This window comes from Lithobates pipiens, unplaced genomic scaffold, assembly GCF_037356315.1.
Source record: "Lithobates pipiens isolate NorthernLeopardFrog02 unplaced genomic scaffold, aLitPip1_a1.2 Scaffold_54, whole genome shotgun sequence".
NCBI lineage: Eukaryota > Metazoa > Chordata > Amphibia > Anura > Ranidae > Lithobates > Lithobates pipiens.
Genome location: NW_027507876.1, coordinates 3,040,996 through 3,066,347, shown reverse-complemented (window position 1 = coordinate 3,066,347; position 25,352 = coordinate 3,040,996). Strand labels below are relative to the sequence as shown.

Sequence of the window (25,352 nt, the reverse complement as noted above, 5' to 3'; positions counted from 1 at the left end):
GGACCCCTGTGAGTCCGGTCGCGGGACCCGCGGACTCGATCGCCGCGGGCATCCCCGCGATTGTCTCACGGAGCGGCCAAATGAAGAAATGCCGTTGTAAACAGCATTTCTTCATTCTGCCTAGCAACTAGTGACGCTGATCTCTGCTCCATGTGATTGGAGCAGAGATCAGTGTTCACTAAATGAAAGCCCAACCCCCCCACAGTTAATAACACACCCCTAGGAACACTTAAACCCTACACTGCCACCCACTGGTTAACCCCTTCACTGCCAGTGTCATTTACACAGGAATCACTGCATTTATATAGCAGTGATTGCTGTATAAATGACAATGGTCCCAAAAATTTGTCAAAAATGTCCGATGGGTCCCCCACAATGTCGCAGTCACAATAAAAATCGCTGATCGCCGCCATTACTAGTAAAAAAAATTTTTTAAAAAATTATTAATAAAAATGCTATAAAACTATCCCTATTTTGTAAACGCTATAACTTTTGCGCAAACCAATCAATAATCGCTTATTGCGATTTTTTTTACCAAAAATATGTAGAAGAATACGTATCGGCCTAAACTGAGGGAAAAAAATGTTTTTTTATATATTTTTGGGGGATATTTATTATAACAAAAAGTAAAAAATAATGCGTCTTTTTCAAAATTGTCGCTCCATTTTTGTTTATAGCGCAAAAAATAAAAACCGCAGTGGTGATCAAATACCACCAAAAGAAAGCTCTATTTGTGGGAAAAAAAGGACGTCAATTTTGTTTGGGAGCCACGTCGCACGACCGCGCAATTGTCAGTTAAAGCGACGCAGTGCCGAATCGCAAAAAGTGGTCTGGTCTTTGACCAGCAAATTGGTCCAGTCTGAAAGTGGTTAATCAGTCTACAGTGGATGCACTCAGTACAATACATAGTGTGTGAATCTCAAAGCAATTCTTATTCAAAGTGGTGAACCAGCTCAAAATTTCCAAATTGCTCTATCTTTTTCAATTCTGTGTCTTTTCTGACATTAATTACACTCCATTGCAGTACATTGGCTAAAGGTGTTGACTGCTATTCAAACTCTATGTTATTCTCCACAGGTCTAAGGTTGATCAGAGAAGCCAATAAAAAAACAACCATGTGAAAAGGTATAAGGGTACTCACATAAGACTTGAAGAGTCTGGCTGGAAGATTTGAATGTGTTGGGCATTGACTCGTGACCAACAGTGCAGGTGATTTCAACCTTGTCATCCTCTCTGGTCACTGGGAAGCTGATGATGCTGACAACGGTGAAGGTTTTGCCATTAGGATCTCTTGTCTCAGAGTTCCGTGCTCCTAAGAGGAAAAAACTAGGTTTAGGGATCATGCGACAAATAAAGTCCTAAAGTCAAATTACTTTTCTCAGACAAAGCTTTAAGGATGAACATGCCATCTAAAGCAGAACTGTGGTGCATTGCATTTAACAAAACTGGCCAGGGAATAAGGCTGACTGTCGATAGGACACTCATAGCTTCTCTATTTTAATTTCTCATACGTGTCCAGAGGTTACAGTGCATCTGGAAAGTATTCACAGCACTTCACTTTTTCCACATTTTGTTATGATACAGCCTTATGCCAAAAAGAACCCTAAGCACACAGCCACAATAACAAAAAAGTGGCTACGGCCCAACTCTGTGAATGTCCCTAAGTGGCCCAGCCAGAGTCCAGACTTGAGCCTGGTTGAACATCTCTGGAGAGATCTGAAAATGGCTGTGCACCGACACTCCCCATCCAACCTGATGGAGTTTGGGAGGTCCTGCAAACTAGAATGTGAGAAACTGCCCAAAAATATGTGTTAAACTTGTAAGATCATTCTGAAAAAGACTGAAAGGTGCTTCAACAAAGTATTGAGTAAAGGCTGTTAGTACTTATGTGCATGGGATTTTTTCATTTTTAATACATTTTCAAAGATTTAAAAACAAACTTCTTTCACGTTGTCATTATGGGGTATTGTTTGTAGAATTTTTAAGAAAATAATGAATTTAATACATTTTGGAATAAGGCTGTAATATAAGAAAATGTGGAGCACTGTGAATACTTTCCGGATGCCCTGGTCTACGGTCCCCTCTCAAGGTGATTGGCAAGTGAAATCCTCTGAAGGTGGTGGGCAGGCTGGGAGATGCTAGAGTGGCTATAGAGGCTTTCTGAAGGTGGTTGGCAGGCATTATTCACAAGAGCCCTGCAGGGTGTCTGAAGCTGGTGGACAAAACCACATAGATGTTAGCACAGAAGAAGGTGGCGGGCAGCCTCAGCAGATTACACTGCCCTGGTGCTTCCTAGCAAATGTTTTGGCTATCATTTTCATTTTTTTATTTATTCCATGTATTTCGTCAATGTGATATGGAAGCTTAAAGAGCTTCAAGGTCAATGGGGGCTACACTATTTTTTCTCATGATCATCTAACAAAACCCACTGCTTAAAATCCAATAATTGCACAGCAATACAAAAAGAATAAAAATACACAATGGCATTATGATGTACCCCCTAATAAATGTGATATCACTAATGAACAGCTGTGGAGCAGCTTGTGGGTGTAGATACGACTGCCTTTGGGGCCTCTCCTTAGACCCAAGCTTTGGAATTCAAGTTCTAAGGAATCTGTAATCTTTACATCGTCTTCCCACGTTCTTCTTAGACTAGTATTTCATTTATTTAAGATGTGTGCTTCCCAGTAGTTTTGTGCTAGTATTTGTAGCCTTAAAAAAAAAAGCTTGGGTAGCGATTGTCACCTTGACTCCTAGCTCTTGAAGATGGTAACATAAGCCTTAAGAACCGTTAGTCACTTTGTTTTAGAGAAGAGATGGAACTGGCTCTTTGATCTTCAGCAGTGAGTGGACTTTAACTGTGCTTTTTCAGCAACATGTTCAGATTTTAACATCAAAGGGCAAATACACCCAAAATTGAAATGTTCAAAAATGAAGCATGAAGAAGACAAGTTTGGCTTAAAAAAACGCTTATCGCTGCTGCTGTGTTGAAGAGTGCAGCGTATGTCATCCCCTAATATAGGCAACAGTCTGCACACTCAGAGAAGACCTCCTCCCACACTACAAATATTTGTTTTAGTATAAATCTTCCTCCACAAGCTGCCCTACAACACTTGGACTATTCATATTGCTAAGACTGACAAAGAAAAAAAAAAAAAACAATCTCTGTGATCACAAAGGTCACATCTAACAACTATGGGGTTATTTACTAAAGGCAAATCAACTGTTCACTTTGCAAGGAAATTTGCACTTTGTAAGGGAATTGACCCTACTAACCTCCATTATCCAATCATTTGCAGACAAAATTTTTTTTTTTTTATTTTCACATGATGGGGATTTTTTGCAAACCAAATTTACACCACTTACGCTAAGCTCTGTGGCAAATTCCTTTGCAAAAGGCAACTTTCCTTGCATAGTGAGCAGTCTATTTGCCTTCAGAAAATCAGCCCCTTATGAGTGCATTCCACTAAAGGTCTGTGATAAAGTGCCTAAACTAAGTACTGTCTTTGTTGCCCCACAGCATCCAATCATAAGCAAATGTGCACTGCAAAACTATAGTTGGGAAATTAAAGCTTGAATTGGAATGTCTCACCAGCTGCTCCTCCTTTAATACCCATTCATAAGTAGGAGGAAGGGAGAAGACATAGTCGTATGACCTAAATGTAGTCGAAAAAAGTCACGTCTCCGTACTGGCTGTGCTGTCTGCCAGGGGGCTTTGAACATCTCTGGAATCAATGGACAGAAACCCCTTGGTAGGTAAAACACCTCCCAATATATGTATTTTATCTGTGAATTTAGCTGTTAGTTCAGCTTTATTAAAGTCCCATGCTCAGACATAAAAAAAAAAAAATACAGCGATCCTAACCCTTCTACATTATATCAGGATTTTCACAATAAAAAGTAGAATGCCTTTCCTTACCTTCCAGCTCTTCAGGTCCTTTGTACCACTTAATGTTGGCTGCGGGTTTGCTTCCACTTGTTGTGCACCTCAGAATGGCATTTTCCTTTTCATTAAATGGTCTATCATATCCGGTTATCTTGGGTTCCTGGGGTACACCTATGAATATACAGAATTACATTTTTGAAGACAATGTAAGGAGGGCATAAAAAGAGAAAACCTGTCCAATGAGAGCCAGATATTCTTAGCACATGACAACTTTTACAGCCTAAAATTCAAAAAGGGAATTGAGTATATATTAGTTTACAGAAACAGAACTACACTCAAATACATTATAATTAAGTAGAGTATGTTAAAAGTGTAAACATTTTTTCATTATTTATTTCTTATAGAGCAGGAAATGGTTAAAATCGCTGTTTTTGTCTGTCTTTGTCCCATTTGGGAAATTTCTCTTAAAGCCTAACTCTGTGCAAAAAAGTATTCTGAAGCAGTCGAGTCAACTGCTTCTTTTGTCTAGGGGTGAGGAGAAAGCTTATACTCACCCAATCCTTTGTTCCACTGGAAAACAGCGCTCCACCACGGTCTTTTCCCGGTCTATGGAGCCTGCTATGGGCTTGGTGACATCAGAAGTCCAAAACTCACGACTGACATTGGGGGGGGGGGGGGGGGGGTACCGGTCCTGTGCTAGGAGGATTAAGTAAGTATATATCTTTTCTCCTCTCTTCTGGACAAAAAAGAGCAGTTAACCTGGCAATGTGGGCACAGCCTTACTGTATGGGAAAACTTTTTTTTTTTTTTTTACGGAGATGGACTTTAACTTTCTGTTCTGTAGACACATCAGAAAAGTGAGGGGGGATCTCCTCTCCCATAGCTGTCACCAGAACAGATGTCCCATTGGGAGATTGAATTATCCTTCTGTTTTGAAAACAGCCAGAATATTTTTTTCATTTCCCGTCACTTTCTGTCCAGGTAGCGATGGACACCAGTGCAAATAGATAAGGTGAACCTCTCCAACGGGGACAGAGCCAGCAACAAAAACTTGACCAAAGTCTAAACTGCTCCATCCTCTGTTCAAAACTAGAAAAAAAAAAAATTCCCCCAAAAGAAAATGCATTTGGGATACATTTGACCAACATGATCATCAGCTATGTGTGGACTCCTTACAGGAATACTTGTTCTACAGGTTGACGACAGAGTAGTAATTTTTTACAAATTAGTCAAACATTGTATGAAGCTACACTAGAAACTAGACAACAGAGAGGTTGTTTCCTTGATATAAAACTGTATCTTTATCGTTGAAAGACAACAATACCTGTCACCAATTGGGCAGGATTGGAAGCAGCCCCAGACATACCTAAAACTGTCACCATTGCTTTGGCTGTCCGGACAGGCATGGTGAAGATTGAGCAGGTGTACTCGCCCTCATCAGCTAACACCACATTACTAATACTGATAGATAGCTCGTTTGGCGAGGATCGGACAAGCTGGATTCTATTGTCTCTGAGAGCTGTGAAAATAGAAGAAAAATCAGTTGTCAGAAACATACATAGTAGCATCTAAGATCAACATAAACGTTTCCCATAAAAGACCATTAAAAAAACAGATATAACGAATATACGAGAAAGTATAAAAACATTGGGATTGACAAAACAGAGGGTACTACAGGACACATAGTAGAGGTAAACCCTATCTCAATGATATCAAGTTGGTTAAAGTGCTGTTTAAAGCCACTTCCTTCAGTGGTGGCTGCATAACATTTTTTTAGGGCAGGTTTCCTGATGTTGACAATAGTATTGGAACTCATCTGTATCCATCACTCTTTTGGTGGCCACCATCAGAAACCAAAACAGAAAATGCAAGGATCCTTATGGCGAGATTTCCAGGTATTATGTGAATGAAACCTGCATATCTAATAATATTAAACAATACTTTTAGCTTTTACAAGATTTTAGTGATTTGGTCTTATACGTAACATCCTAAAATGCTAATAATGACTAAGCAGTACCCTAAAAAAAAAAAAAAAAGTACTGAAAAACAGCCGCGCTCTCTCTGTGCCCTAAAGGGGTTGTAAACCTGCGTGTTTATTCACCTTAATGTATCCTATGCATTAAGGTGAAAAAACACCTGGAATTGACTGCCCCTCCCCATGTTACTTACCTGAGCCCTAAAACTTGACTCACAGGGATGCGCTGTCTCTCTGCCCGGAGTTCTCGGCTCTTGATTGGATAGGTTGAGCGCAGCCATTGGCTTCCACTACTGTCATCAAATGACGCGGGTGCCGGGGGCGGTGCCAAGTCCTGCATTCAGCCTCTATGGATGCTGAATGCTGGACTCGGGAGCACGCCCGCAAGGTAACCCTCCGGGGAGAGCACTTTTCCCACTGGGTTATTTGTTATTTATTTAAACATTACCCTTACAATCGCTTTAAGTCTAATCGCTGTATTTCTGCAGTATGAGATCATCTAAAGGCACTGTGCCTCAGGGAAGAAGCTCTGAGATGAGGAAGTAAAGCCCTGCCTCTACCAAGATAGATGACTCCACACATACTGTAGAAGCCCTATGGGACAGGCCAGGGTAAGTCTGTAACTGAGTAAAATTCAGCTGCAGGAAATTCTATAGGCAATATCAGAGACCAGCTCTTTGTCCTCCATTTGCCTTTACTGAGCATACCTTTTACAGTTCAGGTCACCTCTTAAAGGAGAAATATTGCCAAAGCTTTATTGGCCATACTTCTGTGGGCCACAGGAGTGCACTTAGTTCTGCATTCCTGTTACACAGATTCAGCCAACAGTGGGCTAAAGCCTGCTGTCAACTGATGTCACAGAACCAGTCCAGGCTCTGCAGGGATCCTGACAATAGTGTGGAGATCCACACAGGTGCCTGACTGGTTTAGCCTAAGCCAGCTGCTCCTACCTCCTCACCTCCCACCTCCCTTACTGGCACTCCAGTAAGTGCTGGAAGGGCAGAGCACAGAACAGTGACTGGCAGTCTCTGCTCTGTGCTCAGATCAGACCCAAGAACTGAGCAATCAGTGGTCATTGATTGCTCAGTTATTGGTGTACAGTTGGCAGGGGACACACTTCTCTTTTAAGCTTAATTTAATCTAATGTTATAATGTTTCTAGATGGCAGGACAAATCTATGAGAGGCCTAACACAGTGGTCATCAACTCTGTCCTCAGGGCCCACTAACAGGCCAGGTTTGCAAGATAACTGAAATACATCACAGGTGATATAATTTGCTGCTCAGTGATTGCAGTATTCTAGTCTTCATCTCCCCAAGGTAATACATAAAACCTGGCCTGTTAGTGGGCCCCGAGGAAAGGGTTGATGACCACTGGCCTAACACTTCCTCACTCTGTGTCCCTACTAGGCTGATTATATACAGTCCAATAGGAGTGCCAAAAACATCCAAGAGTCCAACATTTTTGGCACAGCAGAAAAAAGCCATTGTGTTTCGGGGGCCAAAAAGACTCCTCCTTCATCGGGGCTCAGGAATTTTGACTGTCCTTATATAGACTCCAAATACCATAGTTATATGGATTGGTGTAGATACCAAATAGATTTGTACTGTGCTTTTCTGCTTGGAACAGTTTTAAAAGGCAGATTAAGTTAGTGTTAACAAGGGCAAATGGAGGAACCTATTAGGAAGATTTTCTACAAGAGGCCCTTCTGCACACAATATGTGGGGTGTGATCACACACCAAAGAACAAAACCTTGACACTGGAATGCTAAGAGATTCTCAAGAAACCGAATGAACTGTAAGTGGATGGTGAAAAAAATTAATTTTCCCCAGAGGAAAAAACAGAGGGGCCAAAGGGGGCTGGGGGGTAACCAACCCCGGGACTTTTACCGGTATCAGATCAAGTATATCATGTAATTGTAAAATCAGAGAAATTGGCAATTACATTTAATTTATAAATTGACAGGAGAGAATCGTCACATTTAAGCGCCACACACAGTGGATCCACCCCTATCTAAACGAAGAATGCCTTAGGTATAATTTGCTTGATACCATCTGACAATACCAAAGGATACTTTTGTAGTGTTTTAAGCCACTCAAAGCTTCCATCCATTGATTCTATGATAATTTACCCCTTCAGACCCTAAATGGTGATGTGTCTTTACTGGCCACGATCTTACTAGTACTTACCCTTTCCAATTTTTCACCTACGAATTTGAATATACTACCAATCTGGGGAATCCTGGTGAATTGCTGCGATTATGGGCTGCATTATTTCCTGAAGAAGCTCGAATTGAGCGAAACATGTTGAAAATCGCAGCTTAGTTTTGTCTCTTTTTTATGTATAAAGTTCGGTAATTCTTTATGGATTTCCATGCTGTATCATGTTTGATCATTTTCATGGTTGTATAGTGATGTTTTATCATTGATATTGTGAGATGTGATTAAAAAAACTTTTATAAATTAAATGTAATTGCCAATTTCTCTTATTTTACAATTACATGATATACTTGATCTGATACCGGTAAAAGTCCCGGGGTAGGTTACCCCCCAGCCCCCTTTGGCCCCTCTGTTTTTTCCTCTGGGGAAAAATAATTTTTTTCTATATACTGTACATTACTGGGACGTGGTATCTTCATGGTTTGATCCTTTCATCTTGATTTTTGAATTGTCTGTAAGTGGATGGTGACCATCCGCTCTCAACCAAGAAAAGTATGCTACACCGTTGCTGTTCCCGTGAGATTGGGGTATCTTGAGAAGACAAACAAAAAGAAGGAAAGGGCACATAAACCTAGTTCATAAATTCTTAATTGGCAATGAGTACATACTCACAAGAACCAATGGTTAAACCAGACCATGTGTGTTCCCTCTCTTGGAAGAACATTTTGTTACCTGGCTTTATGTACAACGCTGGTTGAATCACTGGCTCTTGTGACTATGAACGCTTTGGTTTTAATTCCCAATAAAGTGTTTAATATAATGCACTATGCCAGTGATGGTGAACCTTGGCACCCCAGATGTTTTGGAACTACATTTCCCATGATGCTCATGCACTCTGCAGTGTAGTTGAGCATCATGGGAAATGTAGTTCCAAAACATCTGGGGTGCCAAGGTTCGCCATCACTGCACTGGCCTTTGTGCCCTTTTGCTTGTTTTGTGTATGGGAAGTGAGTCCCGTTGCACAATGACATTTTAAATAAGAAAGGGGCTTGAGGACAATTTTCATGGTGCAGTGTTAACAACGAAGGAAACTACTAAACTAAGGGAAGTGGCAGGAGCAAGTTAGAATCACAAGAAAGCAAGTTTGAAATGGCAGACAAAGTCTATGTACAGACATTTAAATTAAAAGCTGATCATAAAGATCCTCATTATGTGGCAGAATAAAAGACGATGTATGGTATAATACACCTTCTACAGCAGTATTAATAAAACATAAAGTCACTAAGGAGTTCTATAGTCATATAAAATAACAAGGTCTCAAGCTGAGCTCTGTTCTAGGTGGAATTCCGAAGTGACTCATACTTCAAAGATGATTATATTCTATATAGGAATTGAAGTTTTTTTTTTTTCTTTTTTATAGATGGGAAAATGTATTTGTATCACTCTTTCAAAAACTTTAGCATTCGTATGATCACATACTGTATCTGCGTATAGGTCAGTCCCATTGATAGAAATACTGTAAGGTTATATAAATATCACAGTTAGCTTGATGGTGAAACCCAAACCATGTTGTGTGTGCTAGAATACATACAGTGTCTTGAAAACGTATTCCTACCCTTTGAAATTTTCCACAATTTGTCATGTTACAAACAAAAACGTAAATGTATTTTATTGGGATTTTATGTGATAGACCAGTGATTCTCAACCAGGGTTCCGTGGAACTCTAGGGTTCCTCCATAGGTTGCTAGGGGTTCCTTAGCATTGGACCATTTCTGTCTCTCAGATAAGTTTCCAAAGATACCATTGATCTTTTTAGCTATGTGTAAGAAGGTAATTCTTCTCAATGACCACAAGTGTAAGGACCATTCTTCCCAGTGACCATCACACTAATGTATCATGAGTTGTAGATTTCTAATTTTTATTAGGGGTTCCCCCGAGAGTGGAGAACTATTTCAAAGGTTCATCTGTGTTGAAAAGGTTGAGAAAGGCTGTGATAGACAAACACAAAGTGGTTTTCAATTTTTTTTTTTACAAATAAATATGTGAAAAGTGTGGTGTACATTTGTATTCAGCCCCCTTTACTCTGATACCCCTAACTAAAATCTAGTGGAACTAATTCCCTTCAGAAGTCACCTAATTAGTAGAGTCCACTTGTGTGTAATGTAATCTCAGTATAAATACAGATGTTCCGTGAAGCCCTCAAAGCTCTATCAACATGGATGGAGAGCGTTTGTGAACAGCAATTTTAAAGTCTTGCCACAGATTCTCAATGGGATTTAGGTCTGGACTTTGACTGGGCCACATGAATATGCTTTGATCTAAACCATTCCATTGTAGCTCTGGCTGTACATTGTCCTGTTGTAAGGTGAACCTCCGCCCCAGTCTCAAGTCTTTTGCAGACTCTAAGCCCTTGTACACACGGTCGGAGATTCCAACGGAATGTGTCCGATCGGACCATTTTGTTGGATTTTCCGACTGTGTGTGGTTTCCATTGGACAAGTTTTCCAACTTGCCCGTAAAATTTTCCGACAAAATGCTCCGATCGGACATACTCCGATCATGTGTAGAGAATTCCGATCAAATTCCTACATCAAAGCTATTGGCTACTACCTGAACGTAGTCCCGTTGTAACGAAATAACGTCATCACGTTCTGAACGATCGGATTTTCCGACAACTTTGTCTGACCGTGTGTATGCAACAGTTTCGGACAAAATCCGTTGGACAAAATCCGACGGATTTGGTTGTCGGAATGTCCGACCGTGTGTACAAGGGCTAACAGGTTTTCTTCTAAGATTGCCCTGTATTTGGCTCCATCCATCTTCCCATCAACTCTGACCAGCTTCCCTGTTCCTGCTGAAGAAAAGCATCCCTACAACATGATGCTGCCACCACCATGTTTCACGGTGGGGATAGTGTTTTCAGGGTGATGTGAAGTGTTCGTTTTCTGCCAGACATAGGGGGTTATTTATGAAAGGCAAATCCACTTTGCACTGCAAGTGCACTACTAAGTGCAGTAGCTCTAAATCTAAAGGGTAGATCTGAAATGAGTGGAAGCTCTGCTGATTTTATCATCCAATCATGCGCAAGCTAAATTGCTTTTTTTTTTTTTCCTTGCATGTCCCCCTCGGATCTACAGTGACTTTACTTCTAAGTGCCCTTTCAGTACACTTTCTTGTGCACTTGCAGTGCAAAGTGGATTTGCCTTTAGTAAATAACCCTCATAGCGTTTTGCTTTTAGGCCAAAAAGTTTAATTTTGGTTTCATCTGACCAGAGCACCTTCTTCCACATAGTTACTGTGTCCCCCACGGGGCTTTTCGCAAACTGCAAATGGGACCTCTTATGGCTTTCTTTTAACAATGGCTTTCTTTTTGCCACTCTTCCATAAAGGTCAGATTTGTGGAGAGCACAACTAATAGTTGTCCTTTGGACAGATTCTCCCACCTGAGCTGTGGATTTTTCCAGCTCCTCCAGAGTTACCATGGGCTTCTTGGCTGCTTCTCTGATGAATGCTCTCCTTGCCCGGCCTGTCACTTCAGGTGGACGGCTATGTCTTGGTAAGTTTGCGGCTGTGCCCCACTCTTTGCATTTCCGGATGATGGATTGAACAGAGCTTTGTGAGATGTTCAAAGCTTGGCATATTTTTTTGTAACCTGACCCTGCTTCAAACTTCTCCACAACTTTATCCCTGACCTGTCTGGTATAGTCATTGGCCTTCATGATGCTGTTTGTTCACTAAGGTTCTCTAACAAACCTCTGAGGGCTTCACAAAACAGCTGTATTTATACTGAAATTAATTTACACACAGGTGGTCTCTATCTTTTTTTTTTTTTTTTGCATTAAATTTTTATTGAAAATTTTAACATAAGGTAACAGAGATATACCTACATACATGGTGAATCAAAATTTCACTTACAATATAAATATGAAGCACATAAGACACGCACAGGATATATAATGTAGAGAAGGTTTCTAAGAGCATAAGTACATCACAGCTGGTTTATCAGAACGATAGGCAGAAGATAATAATAAGGATAGCCTATATATCCAGTCTGTTCCCCAATGTGGAGAAGAGAAGAGGCCCCCCCTCCGGCACCCCTAGTGGGTACTCACTGTGCTCAGAGGGTGAAGACCTCCACCCACCCCGGAGACATTAAACAAATCAGGTGACATCCACTGCGCTGTATCCTGGTAAGCGTAGTATGGCTTGTAGGTAAAATAAGAATATAGAGCGGGTGAAAAGCACCCAAGATTTCAACGAGTATAGAATAAAACAAAGATGGAAGAAATAAAGAATAGAAGAGAACAAAAAGGCAGTAAAGTAGTAGAACAAGAATAAAGAAAGAAAAGAAAAGAAAGGCTTGAGTTTTGGAGTTTTAACACAGATGACCTCGTGATCCTTCACAAGTCTAAGTTATTGTAACTCTACAATCATATCAGTTTAGAATTGGTAAACCAGTTAGTCCACCTTTCCCAATTAGCTCTGGCCACGCCGAGCCTGCCTTGGGTTGAAGCAAACAGGGTTTCATACATAGCATGTGTGTTGGTAGTCATGACAATTTCCCCGAACGTGGGTGCGTTAAGATCTTTCCAGTGGCGCGTTAGGGCTAGTTTGGTGCTCAGTATAATATGGGAAACAATCGTTCTGGCTGGTTGGGGTATTTGATCAATATTTAGAAATAAGATGGCCAGTGCCGGGTCAGCGGGGATGGGAAATTATGCTATTTGTGAGCACAAGTGAAACACCCTATTCCAAAGTGTCCGTATTTTAGGACACTCCCAAAGGATGTGGTACAAGGTGCCGGGGTGTTGACATTGTCTCCAACAAAGTGGAGGTGGTCTCTATCTAACGACACACAACCGGACTTTTCGAACAGACTAGGTCTGACAGAATGAATCTGTTGGATATTACGATCATGTATGGGCTTCAGCTGACTTTTTTTTCCCCAAAATTCAGATGGACCTAGAAATAAAACATGTTTCAAATCTTTCCGAGGGACTCAAGTCTGGTCTAAAAATCCGTTTGTCTGTATGTTAGTCCGATGGACGAAAACCGACGCTAGGGCAGCTATTGGCTACTGACTATGAACTTCCTTATTGTAGTCTGGTCGTACGTCATCACGTTCGAATCCATCGGACTTTGGTGTGATTGTGTGTGGCCAAGTCCGTCAGAACTCGGCTGAAAGTCTGTCGGGAAGACCGTTGGACCTAGTCCGTCGAAAAGTCCGGTCGTGTGTACGCAGCATTATAATTAGGTGAATTCTGAAGGCAATTGGCTCCACTAGATTTTAGTTAGGGGTATCAGAGTAAAGGGGGCTAAATACGAATGTACACCACATTTTTCACGTATTTGTAAGACATTTTGAAACCCATTTATCATTTTCTTTCCACTTCACAATTATGTGCCACTTTGTGTTCTATCACATAAAATCCCAATAAAATAAATTGACGTTTTAGGTTGTAACATGACAAAATGTGGAATATTTCAAGTGGTATGAATGCTTTTTCAAGGCATTGTATATAAAGGTTCCCTGGCACCGATGGCCAAGATGTCAACAAAATGCGAATAACTGGAGCGGAGATGTACAGAACAACCACATGTACTGCTGCAGACTACAGAAATAATATCCGCTGTCAACTGGCCTTAAGGTTACCACCGTTTCATCAAAGGACACCTAAGTAGGATAGGGAGGATGTTCAAAGTGGAGTTCCAGTCTCCTAGGCAACAGTCACCTAGGCAACATTATAATAATAACATCATTGAGATTGTTTTAATTCACCACAGCCAAAATGGATATTGCTGCCCATGTCCACATTCAAATAATGTACAGACTAGTTCTCTTTTCTCTCCCTCGATTTCGCCAATGGACATGTAGGATCTGGGCAGCTAAAGTGGGCCTGCCTTCCTTTCCGGGATTTCATGCATCTGGCTACCCAGCATGCACCTCCCAAAATCACGTCTGCGGGGTAATGATACTGCAAGGCATGCTTTGTTGTTATAAGGAATTCTCATGATAATACCCAACTTAGTTGCTTGAAGACTCTTGGGATCAATGACAGATATCCCAGGAGTCAACGGGCAAAGCTGATGATGTCACCTAGGTGTCCCCAACCGGAGGCCTATTCAGTCCCCTTTACTCTGATACCCCCTAACTAAAATCTAGTGGAATCAATTGCCTTCAGAAGTCACCTAATTAGTAAATAGAGTCCACCTGTGTGTAATTTAATCTCACTATAAAAACAGCTGTTCTGTGAAGCCCTCAGATGTTTGCTAGACAATCTTAGCGAAGAAACAGCATTATGAAAGCCAAGGAACACACCAGACAGGTCAAAGACAAAGTTGTGGGGAAGTTTAAAACAGGGTGAAATGTAAAAACAATTATCCCAAGCTTTGCATTTATTAAAGTGAAACTTTACCCATAACACCCACCCCCATCAAATCATTCTCTGCAGCTATTACCTTTTGTATCACCACCCCCTTCCTTTAGAATGTAAGCTCTACGAGCAGGGCCTTCCTGTACCTTTTGTATTGTACTGTAATTGTGTTGTCCCCCCTATACATTGTAAAGCACTGCATAAACTGTTGGCGCTATATAAATCGTGACAAATAATAATAATAACAACAACTTGATAAAAAAAAAATTATGCTCTTTAGCAAGGAACATACATTCCACATTAATATTTATACTACCAAAATGAGTGTGTGTTTTTAATTCAGCATTGTTCCTGTTTCTTCTTGTGGGAGGCTGCCGTTTTTCTGAAGCCAATCCCCTCAGCAGCAGTAAATCTTTAGGCTGTCAGCAGATCGGGACAATTACAAAAATAGAGAGCATAAGAGCATGTGCAGAGCAGGGTAAGACAGTGTGTTACTGGATTTTAACCACTTAAGGACCGCCCTCCATTGTTGTACGTTGCTACTTTGATGTTAAATACCCTTGTTACGGCATCAGCTAGCTGCCATAACCCCATTTTTTTTTAAACGGCTAGTGGTTCTCTTTCGAATAAAAGTGCTCTCAGTGAGGGAATCACCGCAAGATAACTTTTAGCAGGGGCGGTAGAGGGTCCCCCCTCCCGCTGCGCTCCGGTCGTCTCCGGTGATCGCATCCGCTCCCCTCGCTGCCTGGATGCCGAGTGAGGGAAAGACGGCCCCCACTCGGGTCCATAGAATTGGAGGGCAGAAGCTTCCGCCCAATGCTCTTAAAGGGTAATTTTTTATTTTTGGAAAAAAAAAATTGCATTTATTTAATTTATTTTTTATATTGCATTTTAGTGTAAATATGAGATCTGAGGTCTTTTTGACCCCAGATCTCATATTTAGGAGGTCCTGTCATGCTTTTCTTCTATTACAAGGGATGTTTACATTCTTTGTAATAGGAATAAAAATGACCCAAACATTTTTTTTTTAAAAGGACAGTGTAAAAATAAAAAAACAAAAAGTTAAATTAATAATAATAAAAAAAAACTGTAAAGTGCCCCGTCTCGCTGAGCTTGTGCGTAAGCTGCGTCAGCATATGAAAACGGTGTTCAAACACGTGAGGTATTGCCGCGATCGTTAGAGCAAGAGCCATAATTCTAGCACTAGACCTCCTCTGTAACTCTAAACATGTAACCTATAGAAATGTTTAAAGCGTCTGAGATTTTGAAGGGTCACAGTTTTTCACCATTCCAGAAGTGGGAGCAATTTTGAAGCATGACATGTTTGATATCAATTTACTCGACCTAACATTATCTTTTACAATATAACAAATTGGGCCAACTTTACTTTTGTCTTATTTTTTAAGTCAAAAAAGTGTATTTTTTTTCTAAATATGGTGTGACATAGTATTTGCAATGACCGCCATTTTTTTTTCTAGGGTGTTAGAAAAAAAAATTATATATATATATATATATATATATATATATATATATATATATATATATATATATATATACACACCTGAAAAAGGGGCCAGCCTGAAGAGATCTAGCAGGACTTAATATTCTGCCTAAAGTTCCACTTTAAGAAAATGCAAAGAATTTCCTGAATGTTGCCCATGCCAAGCAGCTAACCTCCTGTGATCACAATGCAGCAGGGCAACCCCTCAGCATGAGATCCAAAAGCTAGTGGAGATCAATAGTGTAGTGGTGTCTATTATATTGATTTCCACATTCTATAGTAATCCCACAGGTATGGTATGCATGGTTGCATTGGCTCAAGTTGGACCAATTTAATTATATAAACAATTCCATACTTGGAGTTTCATCTTTAACTGCTTTCCATCCAGCCTATTGTAAAATGATGGCCAGGCGGGAGCCCTGTTATACTAGGAACACATCCACACACAGCGGGTCACAGATCAGTGTACCAGCCCACTGCCGGTACCATGTGATCGCTGTAACCAATCACAAAATTGCCATGCCTCTTACTAAATACCTTGGACTGTCTACTTTTCAAAAAGGGGTAAATTAGGGGATATTTGTGCTGTCCTGGCATTTTTGGGCCTCAAGAAATGAGAGAGGCCATCAGTACATCCGGATTGATACATTTTCAGATATATACCATAGTTTGTGGACTCTATAACTTTCCTACAGACTAAATAATATACACTGATTTGGGTTATCAGAATAGATTTTGACCTACATTTATGAAAATTTTTTATTTATTTGCAAAATGATATAACAGAAACAAAGAAAGATGCGTCGGAGGGGGCGAGGTCACCGGGTGGCCCCGCCCTCCGTTATATAGGAAGTGTCAGAAGAACAGAAGCATCACACGGCGGAAGACTCCCACTGAGGCGGATCGTGCGGACAGAGCAGAGAAGAAGTCGGAGCAAGATGTGTGGCAAGAAGAGTGGAGGAAGAAGAAGATGGAGAAGAAGAAGATGGAGGAAGAGGAACACCAAAGGAAGACCAGAAGAAAGAAGATGGAAGAAGAAGCGGAAAGAAGAAGAAATTAATAAAGAACTTGTCAAAAACTGTCCCTTGTGTTTCTTAACCCTTGTGACACTTTTTTTGTGAAATGGTAAAGATACATTTGTACCCCATTACCAATTCACACGGGGGGCAGGATCTGGGGGTCCCCTTGTTAAAGTGGGCTTCCAGATTCCAATTAAGCCCCCCCGCCTGCAGACCCCCACAACCACTGGGCAAGGGTTGTGGGGAAGAGGCCCTTCTCCCGTTCAACATGGGGACAAGGTGGTTTGGGGTGGGCCGCTACCCCAAAGCACCCTCCCATTGTTGAGGAGGCTTACCAGGCATGTGGCCTGGTATGGTTTAGGGGGGGCGCTCTCTCACCCCCCCCCCCCGTTTTCCTGATAAGGGTCTGGTATAGATTTTTGGGGGGACCCCATGACATTTTTTTTAATTACATTTTGGCACAGGGTTCCTCTTAAAATCCATACCATACCTGAAGGGTCTGGTATGGATTTTGGAGGGGGACTCCCACGCCATTTTTTTAATTACATTTTGGCATGGGGTTCCCCTTAATATCCATACCAGACGTGAAGGGCCTGGTATGGAATTTAGGGGGACCCCCACGCAATTTTTTTTTAAATTTTGGTTCGGGGTTCCCGTGTAGTGAAATTCCATGCCGTTTTTATCAATGAGCTGTTATGTGTGTTGTCGGACCTGACAATTCATTATAGCCGTGAATAGTTTTAAATGACTTTTTTTTCCTTTAGAAATGTTATTTTGTCGGACTGTTCTAAACACGGGAAACATGCGTCCCTTTATAGGCATACTATGAACACCCCCCAGGTACGAAATTTAAAGGAATATTACACTTTTATTGTTTCACTTTAAGACCCCTTTCACACTGGGGCGTTTTTCAGGCGCTTTAGCGTTAAAAAAAGCACCTGTAAAGCGCTTGAAAGAAGCCTCATCTGCAGTCCCAATGTGAAAGCCCAAGTGCTTTAACCAGTTGCCGACCAGCGCACGACGATGTACGTCGACAGAATGGCACGGGCAGGCAAATGAGAGTACATGTACGTCCCTTTAAATTTGCCGCCCTGCCTACGGGAGCGCGCCGCCGGCGGCGCACTCCCGCGCTGGTCGGGACCCCCGTGAGTCAGGTCGTGAGACCCGCGGACTCGATCGCTGCGGGCATCCCCGCGATCGTCTCACGGAGTGGCCGAATGGAGAAGTGCCGTTGTAAACAACATTTCTCCATTCTGCCTAGCAACTAGTGACGCTGATCTCTGCTCCATGTGATTGGAGCAGAGATCAGTGTTCACTAAATGAAAGCCCAACCACCCCACAGTTAGTAACACACCCCTAGGAACACTTAACCCCTACACTGCCACCCACTGGTTAACCCCTTCACTGCCAGTGTCATTTACACAGGAATCACTGCATTTGTATAGCAGTGATTACTGTATAAATGACAATGGTCCCAAAAATGTGTCAAAAATGTCCGATGTGTCCGCCATAATGTCGCAGTCACAATAAAAATCGCTGATCGCCGCCATTACTAGTAAAAAAAAAAATAATAAAAAATTATTAATAAAAATGATATAAAACTGTCCCTATTTTGTAAATGCTATAACTTTTGCGCAAACAAATCAATAATCGCTTATTGCAATTTTTTTTACCAAAAATATGTAGAAGAATACGTATCGGCCTAAACTGAGGGAAAAAAAATATTTTTTATATATTTTTGGGGGATATTTATTATAACAAAAAGTAAAAAATAATGCGTTTTTTTCAAAATTGTCGCTCTATTTTTGTTTATAGCGCAAAAAATAAAAACCGCAGGTGTGATCAAATACCACCAAAAGAAAGCTCTATTTGTGGGAAAAAAAGGACGTCAATTTTGTTTGGGAGCCACGTCGCACGACCGCGCAATTGTCAGTTAAAGCGACGCAGTGCCGAATCGCAAAAAGTGGTCTGGTCTTTGACCAGCAAATTGGTCCGGTCTGAAAGTGGTTAAGAGCCCTTTCACAATGTCAGCGCCCGAAAAACGCTCGTAAAGAGCCGCTTAAACTAGCAGCGCTTTACCAGCATTTTTCAAGCATTATTGGGGCACTTTTAACCCCTGCTAGTTTCCAAATAAAGGGTTAAAAGCGCCCACAAAACGCTGCTGCCAATATCGCTTTTCAGGCGTTTTACAGGCGCTTCCCATTGATTTAATGGGAAGGAGCGCTTTAGGAGCGCTGTATTCACCGCTCCAAAAGCGCTGCAAAGAAGCTGCTTGCGGGACTTTTTTTGACGCCCTGCCAGCGCAGCACCTCAGTGTGAAAGCACTCGGGCTTTTACATTGGGATTACAGTTGCAGCTTCTTTCAAGCGCTTTACATTCGCTTTTTTTAACGCTAAAGCGCCTGAAAAACGCCCCAGTGTGAAAGGGGTCGTATTATTAAAATCGGTGCTCCCGGGAAAAACGTTAGTTTTTAAAACATTTTTTTGCATTAATACATGTCCCCTGGGGCAGGACCCAGGTCCCAAAACACTTTTTATGACAATACCATGCATATAAGCCATTAAAATTAGCACTTTTGATTTCTACCATAGACTCTTAAAGGGTGTTCCGCGGCTTTCGAATTTGCCACAAACACCCAAAATTGTTCGCTGTTCGGCGAACTGGCGAATAGCCAATGTTTGAGTCGAACATAAAGCTCATCTCATATATATATATATATATATACATATACATATATACACATACACACACACACAATTTATTCTCTGTTCAACACCAGGCATGGACTGGCAATCGGGACTACCGGTAGTTTCCCGGTGGGCCGATGGCTCAGTGGGCCGGCTCCAGTGACAGCCTGTCACCTAGGGAGCACTGCTGCCTAGCTGGGAGGGTGCAGGCCAGCCCGGATCAGTTTCCCCGGCTGCGGGGCCGTCGCAGCTCTGCTGAAATAGCGCGGAGTGACTCTGACGGCCTGGAATGTCACTCACTGTGTGTGCGCCGTGAGCCTAAGCATAATGTGCTCAGCCTCAATGTTCGGTGTGCGGGCTCCACGGCCTGTCCGGGCAGCGCTGTCTTTATGCACTATTCAGATTGGTGGTGAGTTGCCGCCGCCCGCCAGACCCCGCCAATCACTGCAACCTCGCTGGCACTGTGTGCCATGTCAGCCAATGAGGTGCTGAAGCACAGGCACGGCGCTCCGCTCGCCTCAACGTGACGTCATCCCCTCCTCCAGGCTCAGTCCAGTCCCACCCACGACAGATCAGAGGAGCCCCCCCCCAGTCCCTGGCTGTTTGGACTGCCCCACGCGGTGTGCGATTGCTGAAGAGCCCGAAAGAGGCAAAGCACAGGGCTCTGGAGAAGTGAGGGCACATCCTTTACTGTTCTGCCCAAATTATAGGGTGGGTGATCCCATATTTCAACCCCAACAGGCTACCTTTAAAGATGTCCTAATAGCTATTCTACACAGATTTTGTCTTAATCTTCACCCCATGTCCTCTTCATTCCCCAGTCATCTTCATCCCCCAGTCATCTTCATCCCCCATGTCATCTTCATCCCCATGTCATCTTCATCCCCATGTCAGCCTCCTACCACTCCGCCCCCCATCATCTTCATCCCCCCATGTCATCTTCATCCCCCCATGTCATCTTCATCCCCATGTCAGCCTCCTACCACTCCATCCCCCCATCATCTTCATCCCCCATGTCATCTTCATCCCCCATGTCATCTTCATCCCCCCATGTCATCTTCATCCCCCCATGTCATCTTCATCCCCCCATGTCATCTTCATCCCCCAGTCATCTTCATCCCCCATGTCATCTTCATCCCCCAGTCAGCCTCCTACCACTCCGCCTCCCCATCATCTTCATCCCCCATGTCATCTTCATCCCCCATGTCAGCTTCCTACCACTCCGCCCCATCATCTTCATCCTCCTGTCACCTTCACCCCCTTGTCAGCTTCCTACCACTCTGCCCCATCATCTTCATCCCCCATGTCAGCTTCATCCCCCACGTCATCTTCATCCCCCTTGTCATCATCATCGCCCATGTCAGCTTCCCACACTCCACTCCCGTCATCTCCATCCCCATTTCCAGCTTTCTACCACTCCACCTCCTTAAATTTACTGGTGTCACATATGATGAATGCAGGAACATTTTTTTTTTCTTCCAGTGACAACACGGACGGAAGGACATTTGTCCTTCCAGTGAAACCACCAATGCAGGGACTTTTTTGTTCTTTCAGTGAAACCATAGATACCCAAGTCCCTGCTCACCCATAGTACAGTGACTGGAATGTTTTTACCTATGTTTTTTTTTTGCGCAATTGCATATAGTTTATATACTGTGGGCCGGTCTGGATGAAGTCCAGGGCCAAATCTTTGTCCCAGTCCAGCCCTGTTAAACACTAATATAGGCCGCATAATTTGCAGTGTTTTTCTTTAACCATTTGTTACGGACACAAGCCTTATGTGTAGTACATTTGATTTGTGGATGCTTCAGAATAAACCACACACTGAGATTTGCATTTAAGGCTTCCAACATCACTGCCATATGTGTGGACTGTGGAGTGTGGATTACACACTGCTGAATCTGCTATGTTTGATTCTCACCCCCTATATTATTAAAGCAAATACGTCACCAGGGAAACATAAGTTGCCACTGCCAAGCTCTGTTCTGAAAATGCTACATTGGCAGTCATGTTAACTCTGTAGCTCCAGTAATTTTTTGACCCGGGACATACTGTATCATGCAATGCCGTGAAAAAGTAATCATACCCCTTGAAATTTTCCACATTTTGTCATGTTACAACCTAAACGTAAATGTATTTTATTGGAATTTTATGTGATAGACCAATACAAAGTGGCACATAATTGTGAAGTGGAAGGAAAATGATAAATGGTTTTCAATTTTTTTTTACAAATAAATGTGTGAAAAGTGTGGTGTACATTTGTATTCAGCCTCCTTTACTCTCATACCAATAACTAAAATCTAGTGGAACTAATTGCCTTCAGAAGTCACCAAATTAGTAGAGTCCACTTGCATGTAATGTAATCTCAGTATACATACAGATGTTCTGTGAAGTACTCAGAGGTTTGTTAGAGAACCTTAATGAACAAACAGCATTATGAAGGCCAAGGAACACACCAGACAGGCCAGAGATAAAGTTGTGGAGAAGTATAAAGCAGGGTTAGGTTATAAAAAACTATCCCAAGCTTTGAACATCTCACAGAGCACTGTTCAATCCATCATCTGAAAATGGAAAGAATATGGCACAACCGCAAAACTACCAAGACATGGCCGTCCACCTAAACAAGGGGTCTTCAAACTATGGCCCTCCAGTTGTTCCAGAACTACAATTCCCATCATGTCTAGTCATGTCTGTGAATGTCAGAGTTTTACAATGCCTCATGGGATGTGTAGTTCCGCAACAGCTGGAGGGCCGTAGTTTGAGGATCCCTGACCTAAACTGACAGGTCGGACAAGGAGAACATTAATCAGAGAAGCCGCCAAGAAGCAAAATGTATTCTGCTACATGTCTTTGGTAAACAAAACAAAAAATCCCAATAAGTGTATATTAATTGGTTTGTGTGAAAGTTATAGTGTCTACAAACATTGATATATATACTGGAATTTTATTTTTATTTTTTTATGCTAGTAATGGCGGCGATCATTGACTTAAAGTTGGACTAGTGATAGTGCGGTGAGAAATCTGACACTACTTAACACTTTGGGGAAACTGTCTAATTGCCACTGACACTAATACAGTGATCAGTGTTAATACTCTATACTGATGGTCTCCTAACTGCGGCCCTGTGCTTGCCTTTATCCGGCCCTTGGGTCACTATTCCTCCCACTGATATATGACACTATTCTGCCAACTGACATGAACAGCAAGGCACCATTTCTCCCACTGACACCAACGATGGGGCACTATTCCTCCCAATGATACCATCCATGGGGCACTATTCCTCCCCCTAACACCAAATGTGGTGATGTTTACTCTCACTGATGCCAGGAAAATTTCCACTTCCGCTGGCCACAGTCCATGCCCCCTAAAGTTTGAAGGACAATAAACTGGCTTTTTATTTAGAAAGTTTGAAGACCCCTGCTCTACACTGTCACTGTACTAATGACACTAGCTGTGAAGGAGTTAACATCTAGGGTTAATCAAAGGGTTAGCTGTGTGCCTAATAATATGTGTAATATGTGCTGCATTCTACTACTGCTTTGCAGGGGAAAGAAACAAAGCAATTGTTCCCTCAGCCTTGTGTTGATTATCAACACAGGGCTCTGGGCTGTGATTGGACACAGACAATCAGCAGGTCCTGGGCATGAATCATTGACAAACTTCTGCTGTGCCACATCACAAGGGAGTAGGTGGGCGGGGGCGTGACCAAAAACCCAGAAACAGGCAGTGACGTACAGGTACGTCGCTGTGCCTGTAGATACCGCCCTATCTCAGTATATGTACTCTGGCAGATCTGCAAGTGGTTAATGCGTTTTTTTTTCCTGATTCACCCAATATTTTTTTTTAAGAAAGAACAGCATTTGGACCGGTAGCGGAAGTAGGATGAGAACATTACATTTTTGCCCCATTCTCATAAATGTTGCAGTAGTTGCTGGACAAATAGCTATGCATTTTTTTTTCTTTTAATACATACACCCCTTACTGTAGGGAGAGAAGTTCTGGCACTGAGGAGAGAAATACTTGGTTTGAAGCATACATAGCGGCATTTGGTCCTTCTTTGTGATTTCTCTAATAAACTTTCTAACTAAGCACAAATGGCTATTGTCTATGCCTGAGCTTTCTGAAGAGGACTGGGATGAAGCAACTGAGGTATGCTTTCAGGACATAATTAGCACTGCTGCCCTACTGATACAATTTAAGTTTAGACACCACTTGCATTATACTCCAGCTAGGCTAGTCCGAATGGGTCTGGAAAAAGATATTGCATGTGCTAGATGTGGTATGGTTGCTGCTGACTTTTTCCATATGTTCTGGACCTGTTCTGGACCTGTCCCAGACTTTCAACCTTCTGGAAGGAATTGCTTGTCTTCTTTGACCACAAACTTTATCTACCGATACCTCACATCCCGGAGATGGGACTTTTGGGAATACTCAAAGACTATGTCTATCGTACTCACGCCAGACATTGCTACGTACAATATTATTCTATGCGCGTAAAACCATCCTACTGCACTAGAAAGATGTGGTCCCCCTTTTAGCCCACGCCTTTTTCCGCATTGTTCACGGGTCCTTCCCAAATTAAAATTGATATACAAGAATAGGGCATGCCCTAAGAAGTTCACTAAAATCTGGCAACCATGGCTTGATGTTTCGGAGGATTTCTGGGGGATGTCCTTTCTTCACAACTTTCCCAGTAGGCCCACCACTTATGTACTCTAAACTCCTTTTTCAGCAAGACGTTAAAGTTGAAGATCACGGATTGTCCTATATGAAACATTTAATGCAAGGGGGGGGGGGTCTGGACCTTTGTTGTCCCTATGGGGTCGCATGTGTTGCAGGTCTGAATGGGTGCAAGTATGAAAGTATGAATGTGTGTTGCTGGGGCCTTTCTGTTTTATGGACTAGTAAACTTGTTCCATTCTCTTTACTATGTAAAGGTTCTTTTAAGTGCATTTGTAATTGCAGTGCTTCTTTTGTTGAGTTTTTATGTTACAAAATCAACATAAACACCTTTAAAAAAAAAAAAAAAAAACTATGCACAAAGGTTTTGTCCTCTTTCTACTAAGCATGAATAAAGCATAATAATCCATATTCAGAAGACTCAGGGCGAATCCTCCGAAGTTCTTCATTTAAGTGCCCCACCACTCATGCATTATTGAGAATGTGCAGAATCCGACTTTATCTCACATACTCATCTGACTTACCTCTCTTCTCTCCAAAATACAAGGTCTGCTGAGCTGGGTTGGACCACTGGAGAGATGAGTTTTCATGCTCTTTCACTGTGCAGTTCAGAACCATTTTGCCTCCTGTGGCAACCAAAACATCTGAAGTGAGCGGTTGGCTGGCTGCAAGAAAACAGAATACAACTCTGTAAGTAATCTGGTGGGTGTGCGGATACAATACAGTTTCTAGATGGAATGTTCTGGCTTAAAGTGGAACGAAAACTATAGATTTCACCTGCTGGACACATTGATGGTCTGCATTGACTTGCTTTTGCTTGATCTGCTCACAATATTATTAAGGCCATCAACCCTAAAATCTGATCTCCTTTAGATGTATCAGCAGCTATATAGCGTAATGGCCTGCCTGACTAGAGAGGATTGTTTAGAATTAATCTAAACCCAAGAATAGGACTGTAATATATTTCAGTTCACCAGTCTTAGGATGTGGTAGCTGCATTTGTTTTCTTTGATCAGGTGTTTTTTAACCTTTATTTTCACCTGGTGATCCAGACAGTAACACAATTCCTGT

At 42.0% G+C, this 25,352-nt stretch overlaps 1 protein-coding gene across 6 annotated transcripts in view; it reads right to left on the bottom strand.

The window, feature by feature from the left end:
• CADM3 (cell adhesion molecule 3) overlaps positions 1–25,352 on the bottom strand; it is a 613,828-nt gene that overhangs the window by 185,168 nt on the left and 403,308 nt on the right. For all 6 annotated transcript variants that reach the window (XM_077467383.1, XM_077467378.1, XM_077467381.1 and 3 more), the window contains 4 exons: positions 24,806–24,946; positions 5,253–5,405; positions 3,920–4,057; positions 1,142–1,312 (listed from right to left, as the gene is read on the bottom strand). In XM_077467383.1, coding sequence (XP_077323509.1) covers positions 1,142–1,312; positions 3,920–4,057; positions 5,253–5,405; positions 24,806–24,946 — 603 coding nt within the window. The remainder of the gene's footprint in view (positions 1–1,141; positions 1,313–3,919; positions 4,058–5,252; positions 5,406–24,805; positions 24,947–25,352) is intronic.